A 26943-nucleotide genomic window follows, 5' to 3' on the forward strand; every position below is an offset into this window, starting at 1 on the left:
AGATTAGGGCCCAACCTAATGACCTCATTTTAATTTAAATACCTCTTTAAAGATCCTATCTTCAAAAGCAGTCACATTCTAAGGTACTGGGGGTTAGGACTTCAGTATATGAATTTTAAGGTGGGGACCACATTTCAACCCATAACACTAACCCTGTTTTTACAAAATATGGAGTAACATCCAGACTTATTTTAAAAGGCCTTATGATATGGGTATTGTGATGATGCAGCAAATTATGGCCTGTTTCCTGCTGTCTTCTGCTTTCGGTGGCTGCCTCTTTTTGTTCTTCTTCTTGGCCCCAGACTGAGATCAGCAAGGTGGTCAAAGCAGGTCACATAGGGATCCAGAAATCCAAGAAGCAGGCTTTGTATCAAGCAAATAAAAGGAATTATCATCCATCTAAGGTTCATTGTTTAAATTATCATGTTTATTTATGTCAGCACAAAATATAATAAAACAACTTACAAAAACCCATTTTATCTTCATGTAACATAACTCTTCAGTGAACAGAAGTACTACTGTTAATGTTTTGGCCTTTTCAAGGTCCAGCCTTGGGTCAAAACCATATTCAGAGAAATGTCAAATTCTTCTCTATATATACACATGCGGAAAACTTATATTTTCTAAAATCCAATCCCGGTACTAATACAAAAAATATCACATGTAGAGTGAACACTACTGTTGTGTCATCAGTACTGGAACTTCCTTGTTGCTCTAGATTTCCCCCAGACCTTGGGCTGCAGTCGGGAACACGGGCAGTACATTAGCCCTTTAGATTTCCAAGGTGATTGTTTAGTAATTCTTTTAATATAGCTGTGTACTCCACAAAAGTTCGATTTACCTGAGTTATTTAGAAACCAGAAAAAAAAAAGTTTCCAAGTGATCAACGTGTACAGGTCTATTTGCAAAACTGAAGAAACTTATTATAGATTACTCTGTGCCAATTTAATGGATAAACATGAAGCCTTCATTACATAATGAACTATTCACCTGGTAAAGGCTACATATTATAATTTTCTCAAAGGTAATAAACATTGCACAAAAGTACAAGACTTTACCTACTATTCCAGTAGTTTAAATGCTATATGTTTAGTCTCAGTACATTTTTAAGCAAATGATAGTTATCAGTTAACTCACAAAATCTTTCTATGATTTCACTGACTAAAGAATCAGTCTCATGCTGTGGAAAGATAAAATGGTGTGGAGCTAGATCTAAATTCTGGACCCATTTCTTCTACTTACTCTGAACTCTGGTTTCCTTATGAGGATCAAAGGAGACGAGAGTGCTTTGTAAAGCAGTATTTACGATAAAAAATATTATTCTGCAGAGTCCATCTCTTCAATCAGCTTATGGTCCCTAATTATCCACATGTATTTTTTTAAGTAAAAAATTTACTTTTTAAAGTAAATGTATGTAAAGTAAATGCATATTTAGCACATGCAGCTAAAATGTCAAGTTGACTTTTACAAATGGGAAAAGAATATAGATTTTAAAAAAAATCTATTACTCATGAAGGACTTCTGTACTCTTGATGTATTTGATTTAAAACCACTTAAAATTTTACTATAGTTAACCCACGTTCCTTTTGTAGTATTGGAGGTCTCTTTGAATAAACTACCTAACCATTTAAAGTAATTTTTAACAAGAAATTAAAACTTCCATGTGACAATTACAGTGTTTAGAAGACTGTGAAACTGAGTAAAATGAATTGAGAAATATGGGAGAAGTAATAGCTCGAAAACTCAGAATTAAGAGGGAAACTGAGTGTAGAAGTTTGTTTTTCAGGTAATTGAAAATAATCTAAATAATAAGATTGTGATTTTTGTTTTTTATTGGTGACTTCCTAATTTATAAATTACTCCTTCCTCATCTGTAAAACAAGTATAATACTTATTTGTGTACCTGACTTAAGTTCAGACAAATCCACAGAAGTTATTAATACCTAATATTCATTCTCAGATTTGGGACATCTTTAGAAAAATTACATCCTCTTTGCTGAAATAACATCAGAATCATTTCTCCTAGATTTTTAAAAAATCATGTAGGAATGGGCAGATTTAGTAAAAGTTTGGAATTAATTGGCAAGTGTGAGCATACAGTGTAAGATTATGAACTTTGTGACTTTGCTGAGACAAAGACTTCAGGTAGCTATATTCCTGCAACAAATGAGATTCTAATTTCAAACATTTTTCAAATGCAAATCAGGCCCCCATGAATCATTTTGATGATTTTTTTTGAGGCATTAATGCAACAGAGTTAGTATGCCTTGAATGATCCCCATCTCCCCTTTGCTAAGGATATTTCTCTTCTTGATTATTTTGAAACTGCCAACATAGTCTCTAACCTTCTTAGAGAGAATAACTGATCTCTAAATGACCTATTATTATCTTAAACCAACCTCATTTTGAAGCAACAAAAAAAGAAAAATTAAACAGTGCATTAACATTTCATATCAGTGAAACAGAGTTTTCCATGCATAAAGTCATTCTATCCATCCGTGGAAAGGTCTACCTTTTGTTTTTCTCTGTGTTTGTAGGTTACATTTTTAAAGGTACTGGTAGAGCCTCTGTACAGTGGATTGGTTCCCTAAAAGATAATAATAAAAAAAAAAAGTTCAGATGAAAGTATGTATACTTTGTTATGACACTACTTTAATATATCTAAATAATTTCATTGTACATTACCAATTGGAAGAGTCATTCTCAGTCTTGGAAGCCATTTGAATAATTTGAAATTGATTTGATATGTCATACTTTTAGTATTTTAAAATTTATACTTTTTCTTTTTCTTTTTTAATATGCATAACTAGTTCCATATGTGTTTTCTAAAACTCTTACCCTTTTTAGAAATGCACTAAATATGGTTAGAAAACAAGAATTTATCTGTTTTGTTCACTACTATTTTACCAGAATCGAAAAGAATGCTAGCCCATAGTAGGCACTTGGTATTTACTGAATGAATAGAATGAAACAATAGGTGACCCAAAAGTGAAATGTAAAGTAAAAAAGTAAAAACATGGGAAAGGTGAACTGGTAGAAGTATACAAAGATAAATGGCACAAAGATAAATGGCACAGTATTTAAGAAATGTGCTGCTGGTGAGAGGCATCAAACAGGGGCACGAATAATCTTGCTAAAATGAGATCAAAATTCACAAAGAAGAGTGACTAGCTGCTTGAGAGAAGCAGGAAAGGATCCTCAGGACAGTGAACACCTGCTCTGGGTAGTAACAGAACTAGGTGGCTTTTGCTTACTAGGTAATAACTATGTGAATCAGTGGTCACAAGAGGGTGGTGTTTGGAACACTGGACTCACGAAGGAGCACAGGTCCCAAAGAAAGTCAGGCAAGATGGCTTTGCCCTCGGGCAGTGGGGAGGTTTTGTGCCAATGCCCGGATAATTCAGCTGTGCCATTTGGGCTGTAGATGTTTTTCCAGATGTTGTCACCAGGATCAGAAGGACTACGGCTCTCTAGGTGTTTGAAGAAACAGCAAGCTTGATCCTTCTATTTCTCTCCTTTGGTTTAACTGTTCCTGGCGGGCATGAGACCCCTGGGTAAGGTACAGTTTCTCCTCTTCCTCTTTCCAAGGTTGAACGCACAGGCTTTGGTATCAGACGGCCTAGCTTCAAACCCAGCTCTACCATGTGACCCTACTTAAGCAACTCCAAGCTTTGGTGTCCTCATCTATGAGGGATTACCAAAATGCCTACCTTGTCCATAGGGTAATATACTTTAGCACAGTGCCTGGCACACAGAAAGTTCTCAATAAATGCTGCTTTTTTTTTATTAGCTCTTAAAGCTCTTATTCATATTTAGAATTTCCTTTTATGTCTTGGAGAGGGTGATAAAGATATTTTCCCCCTAGATTTTGGTACTCTTAACATTCTCAAGCCCATTTCTGAGTATAAATGGAGCCTTGGTAACACCTCGCATCCTCCAAATTACTAAATCTTATACTTTGGTCTCCTAATCCCATGAATTGTAGAGATGGTAGTGAATTCTAGGTATAGATTTGAAAATACATGATCGTATTTGCTTTCGTAGTACATTTCTCTCAGCTCTCAGAAGACCCAGATAAAATTAAAAACATTCCCTGGCTTCTCCCACCTATTGCCCTTAGATTCTCCACAGTGTTCTCATTTTGAGGAGAAATGACCCCTGTACCTGTTTTATGTTGCCCAGAGCCAGCGGCTGACTTCTGATTAACATGTTACCTTTATTCATGTGCCTTTGGAGAGAGATGCTATCTTGGTAATGAGGGCAAATAGAAAAAGGGTTCCTTGGTGGTGGATGGTGAGCAAAGGCCAAGTCACCATGTTGCCTCTGTTCCTGAAATCAGCTTGGATAAATCTGAGAAGCCTCTGGTCTCTATTTAGTCCTACTGCCATAAGAACTTAGAATTTGTTTTTGTTTTTGTATTTCATTTATTTATTATTTATTTATTTACTTAAAAAAATTTTTTTTAAAATTTTTTCCCCTTCACCCCTCCCCTCTGGTAACCACTAGTCCATTGTCCATGTCCATGAGTCGCTGAAGAACTTAGGATTTGGAGGGTTCATGCTAATGTGGTCTTAGATGCAGGTAGAATATCATTTGCAAACAAAAATCACATATGGAATTCTATTAAGTTTAAGGGACTATAAACTATTAAGTTTTAGTTGGTTACAGAAGAATGAGGAACTCAATTGAAGAGGAAAGATAAAAAAAATAAGAAGTCCAGGGTGAGGATAATGGGTGGAGCACTGTCCTAGAGGAAAAGGATGACTTAGGGAACAGAAAAGACACTGAAAATTCTGAGTAAATGGCTATGAGAAGGGCCAGCTTAGATCTGCACAGGACTAGAAACTCTTTTGCAGGCCCCATCCCATATCATGTCAAATAAATTACACTGCACTCCACTCCACTCTAAATATAATTTATATGCACTATAAAGGAGGTGATGAGTTACAATTGACTGAATACACCATGTTATTTTGTAAATATTAGTTGAATGTTTAATTTTGATTGTGCAGTTTTCATTCTATATTTTGAAGCAACTTCATTTATTCATTTATGCTAATAGGTGGATGAAGTAGACACCACTGTAATAGGAGGGTCAGGTGAAAGTTTAAAGGTGGAAGAAGAGAAAGTATATACTGTGTGGGGGGGATGTGGAGAGGAGGGGGACGGTGGTGTTTCCTGCCCTCAGCTGATGATCAGAGCTCAGGAGAATGAACTCAGATCGGGTATTGCAGGCAGTGGGAAATGTGGCAATGTCTGTTCCTGCCTCCTCCAGTGGTAAAGTCTTATGTAGGATTTCCAGCTGAGACACAGACTGTGTGGCTCCATTTCAGGTGAGTCTGCACTCTTTCCATGTTTAGACAAGCTTGGGTTTCCCCCAGCCATCTGGGTGACTAGGCCGATTTCCCCAGGAGTTTGGGGATGCTAATTCAGGCCGTGGATACTGTAAATGCAATGGCACATTTTTAGAGCTTGAAAAAGTGGTAATAAGAAAGCTCTCTGTCATGACCCACAGTTTTCTTGATGATTGCCTAACTGCCAAATGCAGACCTGATTTGCTTAGCACAGTACAAAATCAATCTATGACTGCTAGAAATGTCAGAGTGAATTTTTTTTTTTTTGCCTCTAGTTAATGACTTGTCATCCTAGAAAAAATGTCTAATCAAAGATGAATTTAAATATCTTCTCTTTCTGTTTTCATAAAGAATATGGATGAGGGGTTATTTTTAAAAGTGTAATAAAAGGTAACCTCTCTTTATTGCTGTGGTGTAATGTTTCAGGAGGCAAGAAGGAAACTTTCTCATCCTGTGCCCTGTCTCCTTTAGAGTCCAATGGGGATCTGTGGGTCAGGAGATGTGACTATCCTATTGTCCCTGGAGGTCTCCTGCAGTTTGAAGGCCAGTCAAATTCAGTTCTTCGAGAAGAAATAGATTTTGAATAAAAACAGAATCAAACTGAGGACTCCAAAGTGGATGCACTGAGCAACATTTTCTTTTCCAAAGGATGTATTAGTGAAATTTGAATTGAATTATTTGAATTAAACCTCTTTTGCATCCAAGTGAATAATTAGTACCCAGTCATTATCTAGTCAGGAACATCAAACATTGGTTATTCAAAGGAACTCAGTTTAATAAGGGAATAACATTTTTCATTCATGGTTTTATCTGTTTAATGCATATTTTTGTTCCATTTTAGTAGAAGAAATTGCAAAAATTCAGCATTTGAATTATAGTCATGTTCTGTTTCCTGAGGGAAAACAATTCATGTTTGGGGGAAATTATTTGTTAATTAAAATGTTATTTTAAAGATATTAATCATTTGTCAGTATTCATGCCTTCATATGAGAACATTAAAATGTGCTGGTTGGTAGATACACAACACATAATTGCCCATGTGCTTGTTTGTGGAGCACCTGATTATTATTTCTAGGAGAGTCAAGGCTGAGCTTGGCAGAAGAGGCTGCAATTAGGATTACAGCTCTACTCTCTTAACTTGTCCGAGCCTCAGTTTTCTTACATTCAAAATGGGAATATCGAGATGACTTCACAGGGCTGGTGGTTGTTCAATTAACTGCTGCTATTATCTTTTTGTGCCAGCTTAACACATTCTTTTGCCTGGTTGCCCTTCTGACCATTGCCAGACATTTGCTTGACAGTTGGTGAGAGTTAAAAACAGCCATAGCCAGGAGATCACGTGCAGTTAACTGTGCCAACACTTTGACCTCACAGTACTATGTTTTAAGTCACCAAACCAAGTTTTCAGGTTACATTTTACCTTCTTAAGGATGGATAAGTTTTATTTTCAATGCACATTCACAATTTACTTTCCTAAAGGATTTTGTTTAATTACAAAAAACATCCTTACATACACAAAAGAAGAGGAAAGCTGTATAACGAACATCTCTAGACCCATCATCCAGATTCAACAGTTATCAAGATTTTGCCACACTTGCTTCAAGTATCCCTCTTTCTTTTTTGGCTGAATTATTTCAAAGCAAACCCCACCTTTATTTTCTTTCAACCCAAAATCTGGATTATTTTTTAGCAAAGCCATTATGCCGTTATCAAACTTGATCAAGTTAACCACAATTCGTTGCTATCATTTTAATACCCGGTCTATGTTAACCCTTTTCCAGTTGTCTAATAAAGGTATTTTTACAGTCAGACTATTCAAATCAGACCTATACATTGCATCTGGTTGTTGTGTCTAAAGGCATCTCTAATGGAAAGAAAAAGTAGATAAAATTTTTTATTGTCCATTGTCCTACACTATATGATTATTTCCAAATAACTGCAAAAGATGTAAACATCCCTTATCAAGATAAATGTATCTAAAACATAAAATTCCATTTGCTTTAGGAATTGAAGATGTCACTATAAACTTAGAGAAAAAGCGTTAACACCAGTTTATCTGTGCAGATAGACCCAAAGGAACATTGGGTTTGCTTGCATTTTCTCCTGTGATATTACTGTTTTTAGAATCAGCAATGTAAGGTAATTGCTATTAGATAGCTGGACGCACCATTAGAGATAGAGAGATGAAATTAAAACCATGAAATTGTTTCTATGGGCCTCGAGAAATGTAATTATTTCTCCTGTGGAAAAGAAATAGAGAATATTGGAGTCCTGTTTTGTGTTTGCTTACTGTGAAGAGGAGACACATAAATTATATCTTGAGTACATATATTTAAAGGTTGATACTTTTGGTGTGTTTTTTTTTTCAGGTAGCTGTTTGAAATTTATGTTATTCAGAAAAACTAACTAGATGGTATTTAAAAACTCTTTTCAACTTTGCTTTGTAACCTATTGTGAGTAATGAGTATTTCCATGGTAGTTGGCGTGAACTGTCTAGTACTCGTGAACATTATTCCATCAGCTATAACATAAGTGACTTATGTTATAAACTTATGTTTAGATACAGCTTTATCAAATGGGGCTTGAGGAGTCCTCCTGGTGGTGAGAAAATAAATGTCCTCAGTGGTCCTGAGTACATCAAGACTCTTTAGAGGGGGAGAAATCCATTCACCGCACTGAGAGATGAATGGATGCTCTGAGGGCCACCTGGAACTCCAATAATGGACAGAGGTTCCTTTGTCTCCAGTGCAGAACGGAAATCAAAGCCACTGGGGATATGGTGAGAGGAATAGAGAAAGAATATAACATTCTAACTCTCTTTTAGAGCAGGGGAAAGCTGACACGCCGTCTCTGCCACAAGACACTTTCTTGCCTAGACAAGGAGTAGCTCTTAAGTGTTCACATACCGTTTGCCACTTGGCCTTTGACCTTTCTGCTTCAAATTTGGCAACTTCTTTACGATCATGAAATGATACCAGCAGCTTCCAAATGCACAGTAGGACGACCCCAATGAGAAGAATAGCCAGTGAAACCCCCAACATGATCATAGGAATGTTTGGAGGTTTTGGACAGTCTGTGGAAACAAGGAAATTTATTTCAAGAAGATGGTACAATTAACATTTTGATAAATATTTCTCATTAAATTTTTCAGCCATACTTTTTCTCCAGTAGAGGAAAAATAGTAACACTGCTTGTTTTGATGATTTTTTTAACTGAGTTACTTGTTGAAGGATAGCCTTATTCCTTCAAAGTAGGACAAAAAGTAAAGTAAGAGTTTGGTTATTCAAAGCAAATGAATATACACTTGAGTGGAAGACTGAAAAGAGAATCCAAAAGAGCGACGATTAATGCGCATGGAATATTTAAGGAACCACAAAAAAGACTACAGTTTAATCACTAAAGATGATCTCCTTTGGGTATTTGATAAAGTAGAAATGGAATGTATGTGTGCATGCACAGATACATACATAATTACTTTTTAATGGATTTTCTTGAAACATGAACTGTTTAGGAGATTATATTCAAAATTATATAAAACCTACCCCTCTGAAAAGTTTGCTGCTTGCTGCTGCTTTTTTTTTTTTTTAATAGACAGAAGATAATCATGGCTTTTAGTTTTATTTTAACTCTAATGCCTTGTGTCCTGGAAAGTCCCCAGACTGTGTTCAAGAAAAGTGGGGTCGATTCCCATCTGATGTACAGTAGCTGTCTGAAATCCATCAAGTCCTTTGATCTCTCTGTAAAACAAAGGTGTGGACCTTCAGTGTTCCCTTAACTCCCTTGACAAAAAGTTTAAGGCCTGGTGCTCATGCTTATTAAAACTACAGCTTCCTAGACCTTCCTCTCCCAAGATTCTGATTCAGTGCCTTGGATGGAGCAACAGATTTTTTATTATTAAAAGTATCCGAGGTGATTCCTATCTTAAGGGAAGTTTGGGAAATTAGATGTTCCGTATAGTCCTTTTAACTCGAACATCCTATGAAATGTTATTTTGACTCTATTGATGATATTAATGTAATTTTGCAATTATACAGTATCTTCCCTCATTGACAGCAGAATGACTAATAATCCTTGCAATATGCCTGAAAGATGATATATCTCTTAATGAAACATTATAATTAAGCTCTCCCCTTGCTTTCATGGGGAAAAAAAAATCCCACATAAAAATTATCATTAAATATCTGCCTCCCTCTGCAAGAAGTGAAGCAAATCCATGCTATCTGGGGAGGAAATGAATCATGCCTAGTTTCTCCTAAATCTTATTGCTTTTAGATATTTAATAAGGAAAGTTATACACCCAGGACTAGTCATGCTGTTTTCAAGGTAAGAATCTATAGCTGGTCTGAATTCGAGTGGAACTAATGGCCCCTAACAGCACGATGTCTGGCCTCACATACTTTCGTTCTTTGGCCAAAGACACCATGTAAGGAGATTATGCAGAAATAAGTAAAGGAGCTGATGAAATAGCAAGTGTAGTATGAAGATCTAAAGACCATTCCTAGCATAACAAATGTACCATGGCTGCTTCTAATAGTAACACGCCTGCAAAGAAAGTGGCAGGTATTTGTCAATGAGAATATATACTGGCTACATCTGTGACTATGAAATGCGTGGGACGGGGCATAGTATGATCTTGCTCAAAGCAAGATGAAGCTTGCTAAGACCCTGCTGCCAGAATGTGAATTAGGAGGGCTCGCCAATTGGGAACAAAAAAGGAGGAACAGTTGTGGCCTGGAAGAGGGAATTATTTTAAGAATTTAAAGTCATTGAGAAATTATACATTTCTCAAGACAAGATTTTAACCCAAGTCCCAGAGCAGGTATTACACAATAGAAATTTCCACTTTTCATACTCTTTTTAGTATTTTTTGAGATGCTCACACTAAGGATGTATTTCTAAGTGGGAAAAGAGGGCCATCTCCATTGCTGTGTGCGGTCCAATGATGCCTCTCGAGTCCCTGTCAGTGCTGCGCCTAATTCTAAGGTCCCGAGTTTCTAATGCTGCCAGTCTGGTAGCTCTAACACATGTGGCTATTGAGCACCAGAAATATGAATTTTCCAAATTAGATCGTGTGATAAATGCAAAAAACACACTGATTTTGAAGACTTGATATAAAAAAAGTAAACTCATTAATAATTTTTTATATAAATTATATGTTGAAATAATGGTATTTTGGATATAATGGATTAAATAATTCAGTATTAAAACTCATTTCACCTGTTTTTTACTTTTCAATGTGGTTACTAGAAAATTTTTAATTATATGTAGCTTACATTAACAATTTTGTTGGACACTGCTGATCTAACCTATTTTCAGGATTCAAATATTTATTATGATCATACAGCCAGTAGGAGGCAGTATAGCACAGTAGTTAAGAGCATGGACTCGAAGCCAGACTACCAGTTCCCAGACCTGCACTGGACTTAATTGCTGCAAAACCTAAGAAATTATTTAATATCTCTACGCCTCAATTTCTTTACCTGCAAAATGGAAATAATAGCAATACCTGCTTTGTATGGCTTTGAGGCTGTAGTATGAGTAAGGGCTCAGTAAATGAGAGCTGTGATTGTTATTGTTATTACTACAAATGCACTCTTCCCCTTTTCCTATCCTCAAGACCTCAAGGGCCTGGAACCTCTAAGTCGGAAGCTGTGGATGTAAGTAACATCCACACCTGCATCCCTGGAAGGCTCCCCAACTATCATTCTTTCTGGGTCCCTTATGAATGCGGCTCTCTTACACTCTGAAAGTTTCTTCAGATGTAAGAGAACAAGATGAGGGAAGCTCTCCGGACATCCATACCCTGCTGGTGACCTTTCTCATTTTATCTCTTTTCTATCCAGGCCTCCCACCAGCTCCCTTGAGGTCTCTGGTGTTAAAGCTGTGAGGGGGAGGGCGGACTCCTGGGAGTGGGTTTTACCCTCAGGGCCAGGGAAACTCTGGCCTGTGTAGGAATGTCAAAATTTGCCAGGAAAACAGCTTCTGGGAGCTGTCAGGTGACTCCTGTTAAGCCTCAGGGCGGGTAACTTTTCCCTCACTTTTACTACTACAAAAGCATAGGGAGAATACAAAGGCATCAGGGCATTTGAGTGCTCTTAGAAGAATGGTATGTTGATGTGCCACTCATACTGCAGGGAAGAATAAAAGGAAAAAAACCCAACAGTTCAGTAATGGGAAGGCATTTATCAGCCAAAGGCATGTGTCTCTCTCTCTCTCTCTCTCTCACTCTCTTCCTCTCTCCTCTCACACACACACACACACACAGAATCAAAATCAAACCAACTAGTTACACAAGCCCCCACATTAAAAACAGACCCTATTCTGGAAGTTTGATTTTGTTGTTTGAAACTAATTTTTCCAATGGAATTAATATTATAAAGAATGGCCTTGATTTCAGAAAAATTTGCTAAAGCCACTGCCATGGTCACAAACAGAGGGGTGGGGTCTAGTAGAAGAATTCAACTATAAAACAGATAATGAGGAGGCAGGTTTTTTATACTATAAAGTAATTTTTCCTTGTATATCAGGATTCACCTTAAATTTTCTTGACTAATGACTTCCATGATGTATTTTATATATGCATTTTGAAGAAGTTGATTTACATGAGATTTTCAAGAGCAAGTCTCCAGGTGCACTCTGCCTACCTGAGCTTCAAGGTCACAGCCACAATCATAGCCCTGTATCTTGCGTTGTGCCGACCTCTACATCTCAGCACTGCAATGTGATATTTTTCTAATAATCTTTTCTTGATTGGTTTATAATGTCCTGAACTTTTTGGTTACTTTGATATTGCTTTGGTTTTTACATTCTTAAGTGATGGCAGTTTGATACTACTCTTGGTTTTAAATTCAGGACTTAATATTTTGACAGCACATCGATAAGCAAGTACGCACAACAAAGCACACGTGCCTTCTGGTCTGCCTTCATTATTGTCTGGGGCAGAACTTAGGCTCCAAGCTTTTGGGGGGCAGGGGGACAGAGGAGGTTGTTGACAAGGTCTGGAAGGATCTGGTTCAATGCAGTTATCATTTCTGCTGGGAATGTTTAGGGATACATTTTAAATTGAAGACAGATAAGGTGAGGCACCTGTGACTACTTAAGAATGCAGCCAGGGCTGTTAGGGCAGAGTCGCTCAAGGAAGGTCTTGAAGCCTTCTTTGTCAGAGTTGCCGGGCTGTGCATTAGGCTTGATGATTCAGGATGCAGGCATTTTACATGCTCCCCAGGTGCATCTGATACTCGCTAAAATTTAAGAATTTCTCAACAAAAGTACCTTTCCTACTATATATATAGATATATAGATATATACACTATATATATCTATATATATCTATATCTATATATCTATATATAGATATATATTAGGCGAGGCAACCCTTGGTTGACCTCACAGATTGCAAGGACCTTGTCATCTTACAATCCCTTAGTTTTGTATATTTTACGCCTACAGCACCTGGTCTTCCTAGGTGGTCTCCCATACGAGTACTAACCAGGCCAGACCCTGCTTAGCTTCCAAGATCAGATGGGATTGGGCTTGTTCAGGGTAGCATGGCTGTAGACCCTTTCTTACTATTTTATTTTCTACCTAGTAAAACTTCTGTCTCTCCACTGAAGATGAGATTTTTATTTGAGGGCTTCCCAAGTCCCAAGCAGACTCCATGAGCTGGTATGGATGAAAAGCCACAGAAGCAATGGACTGTTTGACTCCTTTATAGATCACTTTCTTCTTCGCTTTCTGCTTCATATCTTTTCTTCGTCAGCATTATCATTTAATGACCCATGACTGTAGGCTGTGAACTGTCACATGTGTTCTATTCATCATTGCATTTAAGCCCTGAGTCAACCCTTAGAAGAAAGTACTATTATTTTCCCCATTTTATAGATGAGGAAATAGAGACTCAGGGAGGCAAGTATCTTTCAGAATGTCATGTAGCTATTAAGTGGTAGAGCAGGATTTGAGCCAGGGTTTGCCTGATTCAAAATTCATTCTCTTAGACTGATATGCTCTTTCCTATTAGTCTTTTCTAAAGATATATCTTTTGCTTACATTATATTACATTTCATTGGTCTACCTTTCTGTAATTCATTAGTAGCTTTCTAGGAGAGGATGATTGGTACAAATACACTTATCTTGTTATTTTTCCATAAAAAACACACACACACACACACACACACACACACACACACACACTGGAACATAGCAAACTTTTCAGTAGTAGGTATCTTTCAATCACTGAGAAAGTAGAGGCACCTCATCAAAAATTTGGAAATGTCTGTCCTGGCAAGCTACCTGAAGTATCTTTCTGGTTGTTTTCTCCTCTCTCATGCACTATCACTTACCAATGACAATGGAAGGCATGCCACTCACCTTTCTCGTTGATGCTGTGAATGATGGTTTTTCCTTCGTTATCTGTAGTTATTAGGAATGTAATAAGACATTCATTTTCTCCTTGCAGAGAACAGGAAACAGAACTATCCTTTGAGAAATCTGCAGATAAAGGAGTCATTCATTAGGTTAAATGAGATCCCCAAAGACATTATTTTTAAAGTAGTATTGAGTTTTAATATGCAAATAGGAATTTTCAACATTGCAGGATAGGAACAGAAAAGACATAGAATTTTTCCCACTAGCTGAGGTTTTAGTTTCTACTCATGTTCCAGAAGAACAGATCCAGGTCTGGTCAATCAGGACTGACCATCAAATGCACCTATCAAACTGATGGGGGCAGGATTTCATAGAGTGAAAGTACTTCAAGGCAGGTATGCCTAGCTGTCTTGAGAATAGAATGGCCCTGATTATGATAATGAGGGGCTGTATGTTCTTCTTGGCTGAGAGCATCTGGGAGGAAGCCTAGATTACATTTCAGAAGGAGACTACACAGTCCAAACTGATACCAATACTTCTAACAGGGCCTTTCCCACAATGGCATAGTCAGGACTGCTGGCCATGTATCGTCACACAATAAATATAAATTCATATCGAGAAACAGAGACTGAAGTGTTATGCAACTCAGGGACAAACGGAATAAAGGTAAACCTCAGATTAAAAGAAACCCAGTTTGCTTAACCATCTTGCATAGTCCTTTTCTTAATTTTTTTTTAAACATAATCCAGTTTTCCTAAAATCTTTTCCAAATAGAAACGTTTTTCTTGTTGAGCTTATTCAAGAGGCAGGAAATAAAGTCATGACAGAATTGGAAATACAGTAAAATGGTCTATCTGAGAGGTTAATACTATTTACTAGAAATTCTATTAGTTTGGCACCTATACCAAAATTATGTAGCATTTTTTTAATTAAAAAAAAATCTTGCTTAAATTTCCCCTTTTAAGTTGGAGACTTAATGATACTGTTACGAACACTTTTACAGAAACCTATGAATAGAATGACCATTTACTATTAACCTAAACTGTTAAGACAGATGATCCAATATTAGTATACTATGACTAAATGAGTCAGAATATTAAAACTGAGACTGTCCCAGAAAATCATGGACATACTTTTGCTAGACTTAAAATTTTTCTTATTAGCTTAAATATAAAAAGATTTTAATAAAACAGAATCTATACATATTGTTCTGACTCTAACCAAGACATATTAAATAACAGGCTATTTTTGGTTAAACAATGCAAGAGTCTTAAAAAGATAGAAATATTAAGTTGTTTCGAATTTAGTCTAGAAGATAAAAATCTCATGTCAGGGTCTGTGAGAAGTATGCCCGTATTATCTATAAAAACGAGGACTAGTAAAACATGTAACATTACTAATAAGATTTCAGATGATAGATTTAGGTGAACAAACTGTTTTTGAATCCATTAGAAGCATCTACTTACATAAGGATACTAAGAAATCTAATTATAAATCATTCTCATTTGGTCATTTCCAAATCTTTATGATCATCTAAATCACCTGGGAGATCTGAAAATATGGCTTTCAGGGACCTTCCCCTGGGCGAATGATTCAAGAGGTCATGGTATACACAGGCCTCAGTATTTTATGAGTTGTTTAATAGTATTTTTCATAAGGCAATTTTGATTGAGAGGTTTGGGAACTTCTGGGCAATACTTGATTAGTGAAATTTGTGTTATTTCACATGTTTGATAGCAAGGGCACTGCATATAAAATTTATACTTTGGTCATTTTCAGATGGCCTTCACCACATGTCCTCCTACCACACCACTGCAGTTAACTAGGATTCATGAAGTCTTGGGGAATATGCTTTTCCTGCTGGAGTGGGTTTTTTCCTTCCCTCCCCCTCTCCGCTGTGACAGTGCACACCCACTCTGTTCCTCTCAAACTTACTTAATGGAACATTTTATTCTCAGGTAGAAAATATGTGGACAGCTTATAATACCCCTTTCAGTAATATTAATCCTGCTTTTTTATTTTCTTTTAAATAGCTACACTGAAGCCAGGGAGGCTTAATTTACTTGGCCAGGATTATTTAAGTTTTAATGGAACTGCTAATATGACCTTTGAGTCATGACTCCCTTCTTGCTTTAATTACTTCAGTCCTTTTCATGACTGTTAGGACTCTAGATTTAGCCTGTTTTATAGTGTTTGGGTATTAAAATGGTATTATTGAATGTGCAATGAAAAGGTCCAGCTTGGGCTGAAGATTTGCATAATTAGCTGCTAAGATTTTCTTTTGTTGTTCATAAGAAATGGATCTTTTTTTTTTTTACCCTCCTTGATGAATGCCAGCAGTGCTGTTCTAGAATAATACAATGAAAATAAGATCTCAAGCTGTCCATGAAATCATACTTAGAAAAGGAAGTAATGTGAGAGTAGGGGTGAAGAGACTGGAGTCTAGGAAGGCTCAAGAAAAATGTGGAAAATATAAACTGTCTGCACCACTGAATCAAGATAACTATGTGTTTAAGACTTCGGCTCCGAGGCCAAGTCAGTAGTTTTCAGAGAAAACAGTTTCCCAAGCTAAAAAAAAAGAAAAAAAGAAAAAAAGGGTTCTGCGGTCAAATAAGTTTGGGAATCCCTTCTTACTCTAATTCTTTCCTTTGCCTCTCCTAAAAATTCGCAACGGACATTTAATTTAATATGCATAAGAACTCTCGGGAGTCCCGCAAGAAAACTGAGAGCTTAGCTTCCCATTTCCAAAATTCATATGACCATGGGTGTTTTCTTTCCATTTAATGTTTTCAGAAGTGTGTTTCACAGAACACACTTTGACTAACAATGCTCTGAGTACACGAATCTTCGGGTAAATTAAAAATGTCTCTTTTAGTAAAATGGATTGAATAAAGTTAAACCACATGTCCTTAGAAATGCTCACACCGGTCCCCACAGCACGACTGGGAAACAATTTATTTGGATTATAAGGTTATTTTATTTAACTCTCCATGTCCTCATTGTGGGAAGGATGGGCTGATAAAAGACCCTGTGGAAGAGCAACTATGTTGTGATCATTTCAAGGTGATACAATCACTAACGTAACTGAGTAATTTGAAATAAGACTTATAAAGGCTCACTAGAACAGTGAGCTTTTAATTCACAGGCTGACCAATATTTTTTTTCTCAAATTCATTAAGATTAGTGCTTTAAATGGTATTAGTAATTCAATTATAATTTCTAAGTTAGAAATAGCTGCATTCTCTTCTCCTGAAGATAATTTAGTCAATTATACAAAAAAAAAAAAATAATGCAAATATTTTAAAGGCCACTTGAGACTTAGTCTTCCTCTCAAATCCAAGCATTTATGATAATGTACTTAGAAAACCGTATCATTTAAATAAAGTAACTCCCTGTCCATGATTTACATGTTTCCAAGGTTCACTCCTTTTCTTCCCCTCAGCACATTAGATTTCCCATGCTGCTACTGAATTGAGTTCTAGTAATTTGCAGGGCATTTTCTGCAATTTTTAGTCATTTCTTGGAAACACCTGGTAAATATCCCAGATGTTTGCTGTGAAATGAAGCTGGAAGGATATGCTGAGACTTCGTACTACTTACTAACATGGACAGTCCACAAACGTCACTTTACTCAGTGCTTTTACCGCATCTTACCTTTGGTATTAGCGTAAGGTACACACCATTTTGTCCAATTTACAGCTATTTGGCATATTTTCCAGAAAAGCACAGATGAGAGGTTTTCCGAGCACTAATAATGCTGCACCTCCATTTAGGGTTATTCAACTGTGCACAGTCAGATATCTCAATTTTGAAACAATGCAGGTAATTTTCAAAACAATATAAATGTCACTAACTTATTCCACTTTGGATTAATTTCTGCATTCTAATTCCATCTATTCAAGACAAATATCCTGGAGTGTCATAAATTATTGTCTTGATTATGCCACTTTGCCTGAGATACATCTTGGTCCCATCACTAATGCGTACAGAGCAGTAGCTCTACCTGAGCAGCATGATAATGCAGAGAGTTTGTGATGATGGAAAAACTAGTCCCCCAGATCATCTCTTTAGGAGGAGTCAGTCATCTTCTTTGTTTTAAAGTTTACAAATTATTTTACAGGCTTTGCTTAGCAGTTAAAAGTTACAGGTCCTTCTTGTATTTGGGGGATGAGACAAAGGAAAATTAAAGATTGCCATGTAACGCCCATGTTTGAAAAGTTGGGAGTAAAAGCATACAAAGAGAAGGGGAAGAAAAATGGCCACCAACCAGAAATTGCCCGGTGTCTGAGGGCTGCTATCAGGAAAGCCGTATTATACTTCACTTGTCCTATTTTGAAATAGGGCAATCAGATGATAGGGGACAATTTCAGGTTTGAGGTTAACATTTAGATATTTCTTCAATTTTCTTTTCTTCTAATCAAAAGAATGTAACATTCTGGAATTCTCGACAATTGCATTTGTGAAACAGAGGTGAACTTGCCAACAGTGCTGAAGTCAAATAGAATCTGTGACTTTAAATTGCTTGTATCCCAAACCATCAGGTTTTAAGCCTTATGGAATGCATTTACCCTTAGTAAGCAGTGTGAGTGAACTAATGCCCTGGTACAAATGAAGTCAAACTACTGGAAAGTCTGTCACAGAGTTTCTGCCTCTCGAGAAATACGTAGAGGAAAGGAAAGCAATTTAAGACAAGTAGAACCTTCTTCTTCGTTGATGGTCACACCAGCTAGTTTGCATTTGTCAACACATTCTTCTAGGGCCAGGCCATCTGCAGACAGGTGGCATTCAATGCAGCTCCTGTGAACATTATTCAACAAGAGTTTATCAGTTTATGTTGACAGAAAGTAGATATGCAGCTGGAATGTTGCTTTAATGTGGTTACTGTGGTTGGTGCTATAGGAGTGTCTCATGGAGGACGGTGGTACCTTTTGTTACTTTCAGAAAGATAGTTGGTCTCATGCAAGAGGAAACTTCTTTATTGTGAATTCCACTCAGTAATCAGTGTTCCCTGGGCAACCTCATTAATAGCTACTATCCTCATTTGTCTCTAATGATTGCTCCTGATTGGTTAAGTTAAAAAAAAATCAATTATTTTGGTATTTGATTTAGCTACATTTTTATTTTATTTGATTTAGCTACATTTTTATTTTATATTTTCCTGAGCAGGGTTTGTGGTGTTAAATATAATTAGAGTCTAGACAAAGTTTGAATTTCTTAAAAGAAATGGTCTGTATTTTAACAAAAATTCCAAGAATGCATAATTATGTCATGAATTACTATTTTAAAGATTCACTTTTCTGTAACTCTTTTGAATGAATCCAAGCCTTGATAGGGATATTTTCAAAAGCTAAGGATGACAGCCCGGCTCCTCATTAATGCGGGATTTTTAATAAAAGATCACTATTTATAGACAAGTATACTTCCAAGAACACAGCCCAGGAATTAAGCTACTCTGACGATGTCTATATAGCAAAGTAAAACTTAGATGCTGAATTAATCTTGTGCTGAAAATCACTTTAGAAACAGATTGTTTAGAGTACCCTAAAACAGCAAAAGTTTTCTTACCTCAGACACACATCATGTGGCCTCTTTCTTCCTCTGGCCATGGACATGAACACTCTTCTGAGTCCTGGAAACATTCTATACCCACACCCATGCCTCATCACATCTCAGCCCAAACCACAGTTCCATAGGCAAGTCTTCCCTGGCTCTTACCAGTTAGTCCCCTTGCAGTGAAAGCCTCTGAATTCCTCTGTAGGAAGGGCTTAGGAACAGTAACCTCTGTGGTAGTGGAGATGGAAGTACTGTCTGCAACTTGCCTTTGTATTGCAGCACATTGCATTTATTATGGTTATATATTTATTTGGAGTGGCTTTGCAGAGAGCTGCTGGAGACTGTAGAAACTCTTAGAATCCCTACCCCATTGTGCATCAAATTGATAGCTGCCCAGGCTAGTCTCCTGCCATACAGTTCCTGCCATATAGCACCTTCTATATCTCTCATTGTAACTGTCAGCCCAGATATCATCATAATTACTTTTTTAAATGTCTGTCTTTCTCACTAGATTCGCAACACCTGTGAGGACAGGAACTAGAACGGTTTCAGTCACCACTGCATGCTCATGGCCTTACATGTTTCCTGGCATACAGCAGGTACTTAATATCTATTTGATAAATGAAGGCATGAATGAATAAATGAAAGAATGAACTCATTTCAGAACTAACATGAACACCAAGGAAATCACTCTACCTGATTCCTCAAATTCAAACTACTTTGATTATTAATTTATCTTATAAACCAGATTTAAGATTGAATCTTGTTTCCAGTGAAGATGAAATAGAAAAATAATAGAAGAGACATCTTGAAAGGACTTTTCCATCAAGTTCTATTCAAATAAGTCTAACAATGTCTCCCATTCTTCTCACGGCATAAGTCCAGTGATGGAGAAGTTTCAACACGTGAATGGTGAATAACCACTGAGTGAATATTGATTTTCTTACTTCATTTACATTGGAAATGCAAATGTCACCACATTTTGAGTAGCAGAGTTAATGAAAATATGAACTGCTAAAGCATGTTTGCTACATAATACATCACACATTGCAATGTCACAACACAGCCAATTTGGAGATTTACTTCACTTGACCTACAAATGTTGCCCACTTCCATTAAGAAGTTAGCTGCCAAGCAAAGAAGTAGTCTTTTTTACTGGAAAATAAGAAAACGTGGTTTTGTTTTTGTTGTTGTTGTTCATATGGTATAAAAGAAAATACAATACCCAATAGCTGTGTAGAATGAAAATCAAAGAAAGGTGCCAAAGAGCATGAGTAGTAAAGAAGAAGGAAGCAATTAAAAGCCAAGATTGTCTTCCTGTCTCTGCTTCCATGAGTCTATAGATAGGAATGAATCAGTAAGGTCAGGCTATGAACTTCTAGATGAAAAAAGAAGCTTGTCTGTTTCCCCTGAAAAAGTACTGAATGTGGGGGTCGTCAACGTACCTCCAGGGTATTCTTTATGTGTGGCTGGTATTGTAACAGAGGGGTTATCTGATGTTATCAGTGTGGGACATCATCTCAGCTTCCCCTGGTAGTCTCTAGCAGAAATGTGCCATTGTGGTCCTGGAAAATCAGGACTGAGAGAGGCAAGTGAGAGACAGGTGTTCCAGGCTAATGATCACAGGGGCCTTGCGGGTTTGTGTTTTGATGAATGCTCAGAAACCAAACCCAGCAAAAACAATCTGAGATCTGAGTTTATAAAATGTCACTATAACTTTGATCATCATGAAACCTATGGAGAAAAGGAACTTAAGAAGGTAAAGACATTACCGTTTAGAGTTACAGAGATCGCCACAGGTAGGACAACGTTCACAGGTCGGTCCTGAGGCTCCAGGGTTCATGCAAACACACTTGCCACAAACGCAGTCCCCTCGGCCACTGCAGAGCACCCCATCTTCAGAGAGGCACGAGTCCGTACTGGTTGTGCAGTTGCAGTACTCGCCAGCCCAGCCGCTCCTGCACACGCATTCACCGCACTCACAGTCGCCATGATCTGTAAAACGAAGCGCTCTCTGTTTTTTAGGATCAAAACTACTTTTCAATTTTTGGGACCAATTTTTCTACTTGCCTTTAAACACCATCAAAAAGACTGAAAAAAAAAATCAGAATAAAGCGAGTGTGTGTGGGGGGAAGAGATGGGGGAGGGGTGTGAGTGTAGACATATTTTATGGAATGTATTTTGCTAACTGTGTATATTTATTGATCTAGTCTCCTAACTGAAGACCAACTTGATTACCTGATATTATATCAAACAGAATTTATAGCCAGATGAAAAGATATAATCCAGAAGCCTGTAATACCTACTTGGGGTGTGTGTGTGTGTGTGTGTGTGTGTGTAATTGTTTTTACAACATTTTGCTTATAATTACAGTGCCATAGGGTAGAGATATAAGACAAACATGGCTAATGCCCTACCTCTGCAACACTCAAGCTGAGTGATCACAAAATCTCATCTATAAAATAAAATAAAATCTATTTCTAATGGTTGTGGTCAGACGAGAGAATGTGTCAGTCTCCTAGCTCTGCTTTCACCCCTTAGCTATTCTATAGGCGTAGAGCGAATGCTCAACAAGTTCATTTATTTAACAAACTTTAATGGAGCATATAATGTGCCAAAGATTGTATTAGGCATGAAGATTCAAGAGTAAATAAGACAAGGTAGCCGAGCTTACAGTTTAGCGTTAGGAAACATGGTAATACTTACTATTACTAACAAATACAATACAATGTGATAATTGTTATACACACGGGAAGAATTTCCAAATTAGACTAGAGGTTTAGGGGAGTTTCCAGAGAAGTGATGCTTGAGTTGAGTTTAAAAGATAGAAGATACAAGAAGGTTACATGCATTTTAAACAGATAAAAAGCATAGGTAAATACCAGATGTGTGTAATCGTGTGACCTGCTTAACACCCACGAGAGTTAGACATGGATAGAGCCAAGGAAGTATGTGGGATGTGACAGGAGAGGAGGAGAGCAAGGTCAACAAAAAAGTCAGAAACCACATCATGAAGAACTTTATGGAGTCAAGTAAGAACTTTTGTCTGAAAGTTTTGGAATTTCAAGTCAGGGAGAGACCTGAACAGATAGGCATGTGTCTAGAAATGTCCTGGCATCAGTAGAGAGGGTCCAACTAGAGACAGGAAAACAAAGTAGGAAGATTTGAGACCCTGCATCCACAGGAATGAAGAGGAAGGGGTATGTATTTCAGGGGATGAAATACTTAGGGTGTGGCTATGGTTGGTGCCAGGGTGGAGAGGGAGAGGAAGAGAAGGAGGGATAGAATCCTTCCCGGGTGACCAGACTGGGCTGCTAGTTGGATGATGCGGCTTTTCGCTGACCTGGAATGGAAACTAGCTCATCGTCCATCTTATCTCAAGTGCCTGGCATAGAGTAGTGCTTAATTATTGAATTAATAGATTGTTCTGAAGCAGAGGAGGAAGAGAGGCTTTGAGGGACATGATGAGTCCATTTTTGGTTCTGTTGAGTTTGAAGGGCGTGTTGGACATCCTACTATGCCACTGAATGCAGTTGACCATTGAACAACATGGGGCTTAGGGTGCCGACACCCTCCTCCTCCACACAGTTGAAAATCTGCATGTAACTTTTGACTGCCCCAAAATTTAACTACGAATAACCTACAGTTGACTAGAAGGCTTACCAATAATGTAAACAGTTGAGCAACACATGTTGGGTATGCTGTATATTATATGTATTATATACTGTATTCTTATAGTAAAGTAAGCTGGAGAAAATGTTATTAAGAAAATCATAAGGAAGAGAAAATACATTTACAATATTTATTGAAAAAAATCTGCATGTAAGTGAACTTGTGCAATTCAAACACATATTCTTCAAGGGTCAACTGTGTATGTATATAGACCTGGAGTTTGGGGTTTGGGATCCATTAAGGATAGGTGGCAGTTGAAGCTGTTGTGGATTGGGTCTTCTTGGGGAAGCAGATAGGATAAGAAAATCCTTGGAGAGCATAAGCATTTAAAATGTCATCAGAGAAAGGGATCCTTACAGAAGAGACCGAGAGGTAGGAGAGCAGTGAGAGTGACGGTGCAGAGAGAGCTTGAAGACGGAGGCGCGTGGAGACTAGCTGCGAGCAAGCTTCTCATCTAATCCTGAAGAGCTCCTTTTGGATCTGGCCACATAATAGTGTATGAAATACTATGAAATGATGAAGTGCTTAAGATAATGGGCTTGAGTGTTCTTTCCACAGTATTTTTTGCGTGCCTGCCATGCTCAAGATACTAAGCATTTGATGTGGCAAGAGGGGAGGAAAGCAAGGTTGACAAAAAAAGTCAGAAATCACATCATGAAAAACTTTATGGAGTAAAGTAAGAACTTCTGTCTGAAAGTTATGGAATTTCAAGTAGGAGAGAGATCTGAACAGAGAGACATGTGTCTAGAGATGAATAACAAATAACAAATTTCATAACTGATACTTGTCTTAAAAACAAAACAAAACAAAACAAAAAAACAACCCGTGTATCTGACATTGCCTTGCAAATTTTACTCTTTCAGCAACTGTCCAAAGCACATAGGATTGGTGGTGTTGAGTGAGGGCACAGATCTAGAGCCAGAAAGCACAGATCTGAATCCTAGCTCCAGTACTTCCTGGCTGGGTAAACTTGGGGAAATTACTCAACCTTTCTGTGCCTCAGTTTCCTTATTGATAAGGAGGGACTAAAAATAGCTACTTCATAGGAGTATTGTGAAGATAACCTGACATGATACCTAAGTGTTTAGAACAGTGCTGGGCCCTTATAAGCAGGAAATAAGTATAAGTCATTATTACTCCTAAAAACGATTTAGTAGGAAAGATTTGAAAGCAAAATTACCCATCGGTATTAAAACTCCTGCAATTGTACTGAAAACCAAACAAATGTAAAAGAAATCTCAAGTGAGGCAGGTTTTCACTTACAGAGGACACTGTCATGTTCACTATAGAAAGAAGGAATCAGGTTTTCTCTCTTAAACTTTCGTTTAATAGGTGGTGACCTTTCTATCTTCATGATCTGGCTTTAAGGGACGTGGAGTAGAAAATCACAGAACAAAGGAGACAGCCGAAAGATTTTGAAGCTGAATTCTGATGCTTCAAGCGTTCTCTACTTCTACCCTACTCTCTCTCTCTCTCTCTCTCCTCTCTCTCTTCATATATATATGTGTGGCATATATATATATATATATGTACATATATATATATATACATACATACATACATACATACATATACCAAAAAGACATACACTTCTCTAATGAAAGATGAGTTGAAATGTATCTAGATCCATGACATTAAGACATATTCCAACTGTATTTTATAACCTATTTAATTCATAATTGAACTAATTAATTCAAAGCTAAGAATAATTAGGCAATTTAGGCCAAAACAATTAATTTAATGTTTATATGTAAGTTTTTCTTTAAAATGCAATTGCTTTTTGTTTCTTCCTCAGCAAAAGGGGAAACTTACTTTAGTGATAGGGAGAGATTTCTATACTGATGTTTATTCTGAAAAATTAATATGATTTATAGATATTGTCAAGTGAAATGTGCATTTCCTAATGCGTTGAAAATGTCCGTGTATATCACTGCATGTAAGAATTGCTTGGCAGAAATTTAGAAAACCCTTCCAAGAACTCTGTTCAGAATTAAGAAACTCTCCTTTCTGTGGTCCTTCCAGAACCATTAACCTGGTCACCAAAGTTGCTAATTAATATCCACAAGCAACTAATTATTAAAATATCTGTTCATACAACAACGTTAATAACAATATTTTTCTAATGGCTTCATGTAGAGGCAAGATGATAACCAAAGATCAAGAAAAAATTAGCAGGCTCTTTTAGAGGAAGAGATCTTTCTGGAATGCCATTGACTGACAATTCTAAGTGCATAAAGGCAGGAAGTTTTTTTTCGGTAATGCCATTTGCCTATTAGAGTTTCCAATCTCTTAGAAACAAAATATAAAAGACTAATGGAATTTGGGCAAGAAAAAAATCAATGGAGTCCTATATCTGTGAGTGCTCACAGATAGATTAAAAAAAAGTGCATGAAAAAGAACATGTGATAATAGCCCTTCAAAGAAGTGGTACATTGCAGAGTCTATTAGCTGTAAAATAAGCGAGGTCTACACAACAAGTGAAGCTGTAGCACATTCGAGCCTCTGTTACAAACACCATCAACAACAGAATGTCTGTTCAGAAGGCCAGGCATAATTTTTACCTCTGCACTAAGGACAATGCCAGGCACATGGTAGGTATTCCTAACTATTTGTTGAATTTGAATAATTGTACTTACTTTTATTATACCTTTTTATAGAGAAAGCTCCTCATAATAGAGTGACAACCTTTGCAATGTTACTAAAAAACAAAATAGCTCTTGAGAAACAATAATGGCTGAGTATCATAAATTACCCCAAAGTACAAAGGCAATTGGTATTGGTGAAGTTTTCAGAGTTCAATTGAAGATATAATTGTATTTTCTAAATAGAATTTCTTTAGCAATCACTATTATCTGATACAAAGAGAGGCACTATTGTCAGACCTTCCAAACTGCAATGCACAGATCAAGTCAACTCTTTTTAGGTTTATTTCTATTCGCATTCATGATACAAAATAAAATGAAAGATCATCAAGAAACGAAGTGTGTTGCTGTACACAGTTCAGCAGTTTACACTGTCTTAGATCTCTTTGATCTAAGATTTAAAGGGTGAAATAAAGGCAAGGTTAGTATTGCTATTATATCGTATTAAAGTACACTTAGGACCTTTTTTTTGAAAGGCAATTTCAAATGTTTTGAGCGTATATTTTAGTTAAAAATTTCTAATAGGAATTTGATCTGGGATTCTGCTGAATATGTTTTTGCCAAGATGTGGTGACTGTCTTTGGCTTCAGATTATGTCCTATCTACATCTTGTGAAAAGAGGACTGATGTGGGTTTGGAAACGCAGCCGTTTAATAATGAAATAGACTTCTGACTGAAGGGAGAGAGAAATGTGTCTAATCTGGACAGACCCTATATTTTTCACTCTCTGGGGGGAAGACAGAAGGCGGCCTGAGAGGAACCCATTGGTAGCAACAGCAGCAGCCAAAGAATGAAACTTCATAACTTCTAAGGGCATCAGCTGGTTTTCAAAGAGCTTGTAATTCTTTGAGGCCTCTTTGCTCAGGCCTTTTCTCCTGAAAATCAGTTTCTTTTGTATGTTTCTGACACTGTGGTTTTGGAAACATATTTTGCTTAGTTTTCTCTAAAGATAATGGTTTTCTGTTTTGAAAAGCTGACTCCTTATACACTGTGAAAAAGGGAGACATGAAAGCTTAAATTCAACACTTAATATTTCAGTTATATCACCAATTTATATCATTTTAAAGTATATTAACACATTCGTAATTCTTGTTTTAAAAGATTATACTTAAATATATATGTATATATCAGAATGATTTTATAGTGATTGTGTTATACATAATATATTCTTAAACTGCAATGATTTTACATCTACAAAGGATATTAAAACATAAATATTTTTGCTATTTAAAAGTTTTCTCAATCTCAAAAAACTCCAAGCAATTTTGCATTTTTACCTTTTCCATGGCCTTTTCTACATGTTTTTATTCATCTTTATCATACTTAGTGCCTAACCTAGTATCTATCACATAGTAGGT

At 36.9% G+C, this 26943-nt stretch overlaps 1 protein-coding gene, 1 long non-coding RNA gene and 1 pseudogene across 13 annotated transcripts in view; 1 reads left to right on the forward strand and 2 right to left on the reverse strand.

Moving 5' to 3' along the window:
- ITGB6 (integrin subunit beta 6) overlaps positions 1 to 26943 on the reverse strand; it is a 118432-nt gene continuing 91489 nt past the window's right edge. For 8 of the 12 annotated variants that reach the window (XM_039855640.1, XM_039855650.1, XM_039855644.1 and 5 more), the window contains 6 exons: positions 21044 to 21266; positions 18418 to 18515; positions 13722 to 13844; positions 8261 to 8427; positions 2513 to 2587; positions 406 to 841 (listed from right to left, as the gene is read on the reverse strand). In XM_039855640.1, the coding sequence (XP_039711574.1) occupies positions 764 to 841; positions 2513 to 2587; positions 8261 to 8427; positions 13722 to 13844; positions 18418 to 18515; positions 21044 to 21266 (764 nt within the window). In that variant the 3' untranslated portion in view covers positions 406 to 763. Of the gene's footprint in view, positions 364 to 405; positions 2588 to 8260; positions 8428 to 13721; positions 13845 to 18417; positions 18516 to 21043; positions 21267 to 26943 lie in introns of those variants that run through there. The other 4 variants (XM_039855641.1, XM_039855639.1, XM_039855642.1 and 1 more) reach the window with 4 other exon arrangements.
- LOC120597410 (uncharacterized) lies at positions 12795 to 12913 on the reverse strand (annotated as a pseudogene).
- Positions 19707 to 26943, forward strand: part of LOC120597019 (uncharacterized) — a 55007-nt gene continuing 47770 nt past the window's right edge. The window contains exon 1 of the long non-coding RNA XR_005651307.1: positions 19707 to 19870. This is a non-coding gene — a long non-coding RNA (uncharacterized LOC120597019). The remainder of the gene's footprint in view (positions 19871 to 26943) is intronic.

The sequence above is a fragment of the Pteropus medius genome, unplaced genomic scaffold (assembly GCF_902729225.1).
Source record: "Pteropus medius unplaced genomic scaffold, Ma_sr-lr_union100, whole genome shotgun sequence".
NCBI lineage: Eukaryota > Metazoa > Chordata > Mammalia > Chiroptera > Pteropodidae > Pteropus > Pteropus medius.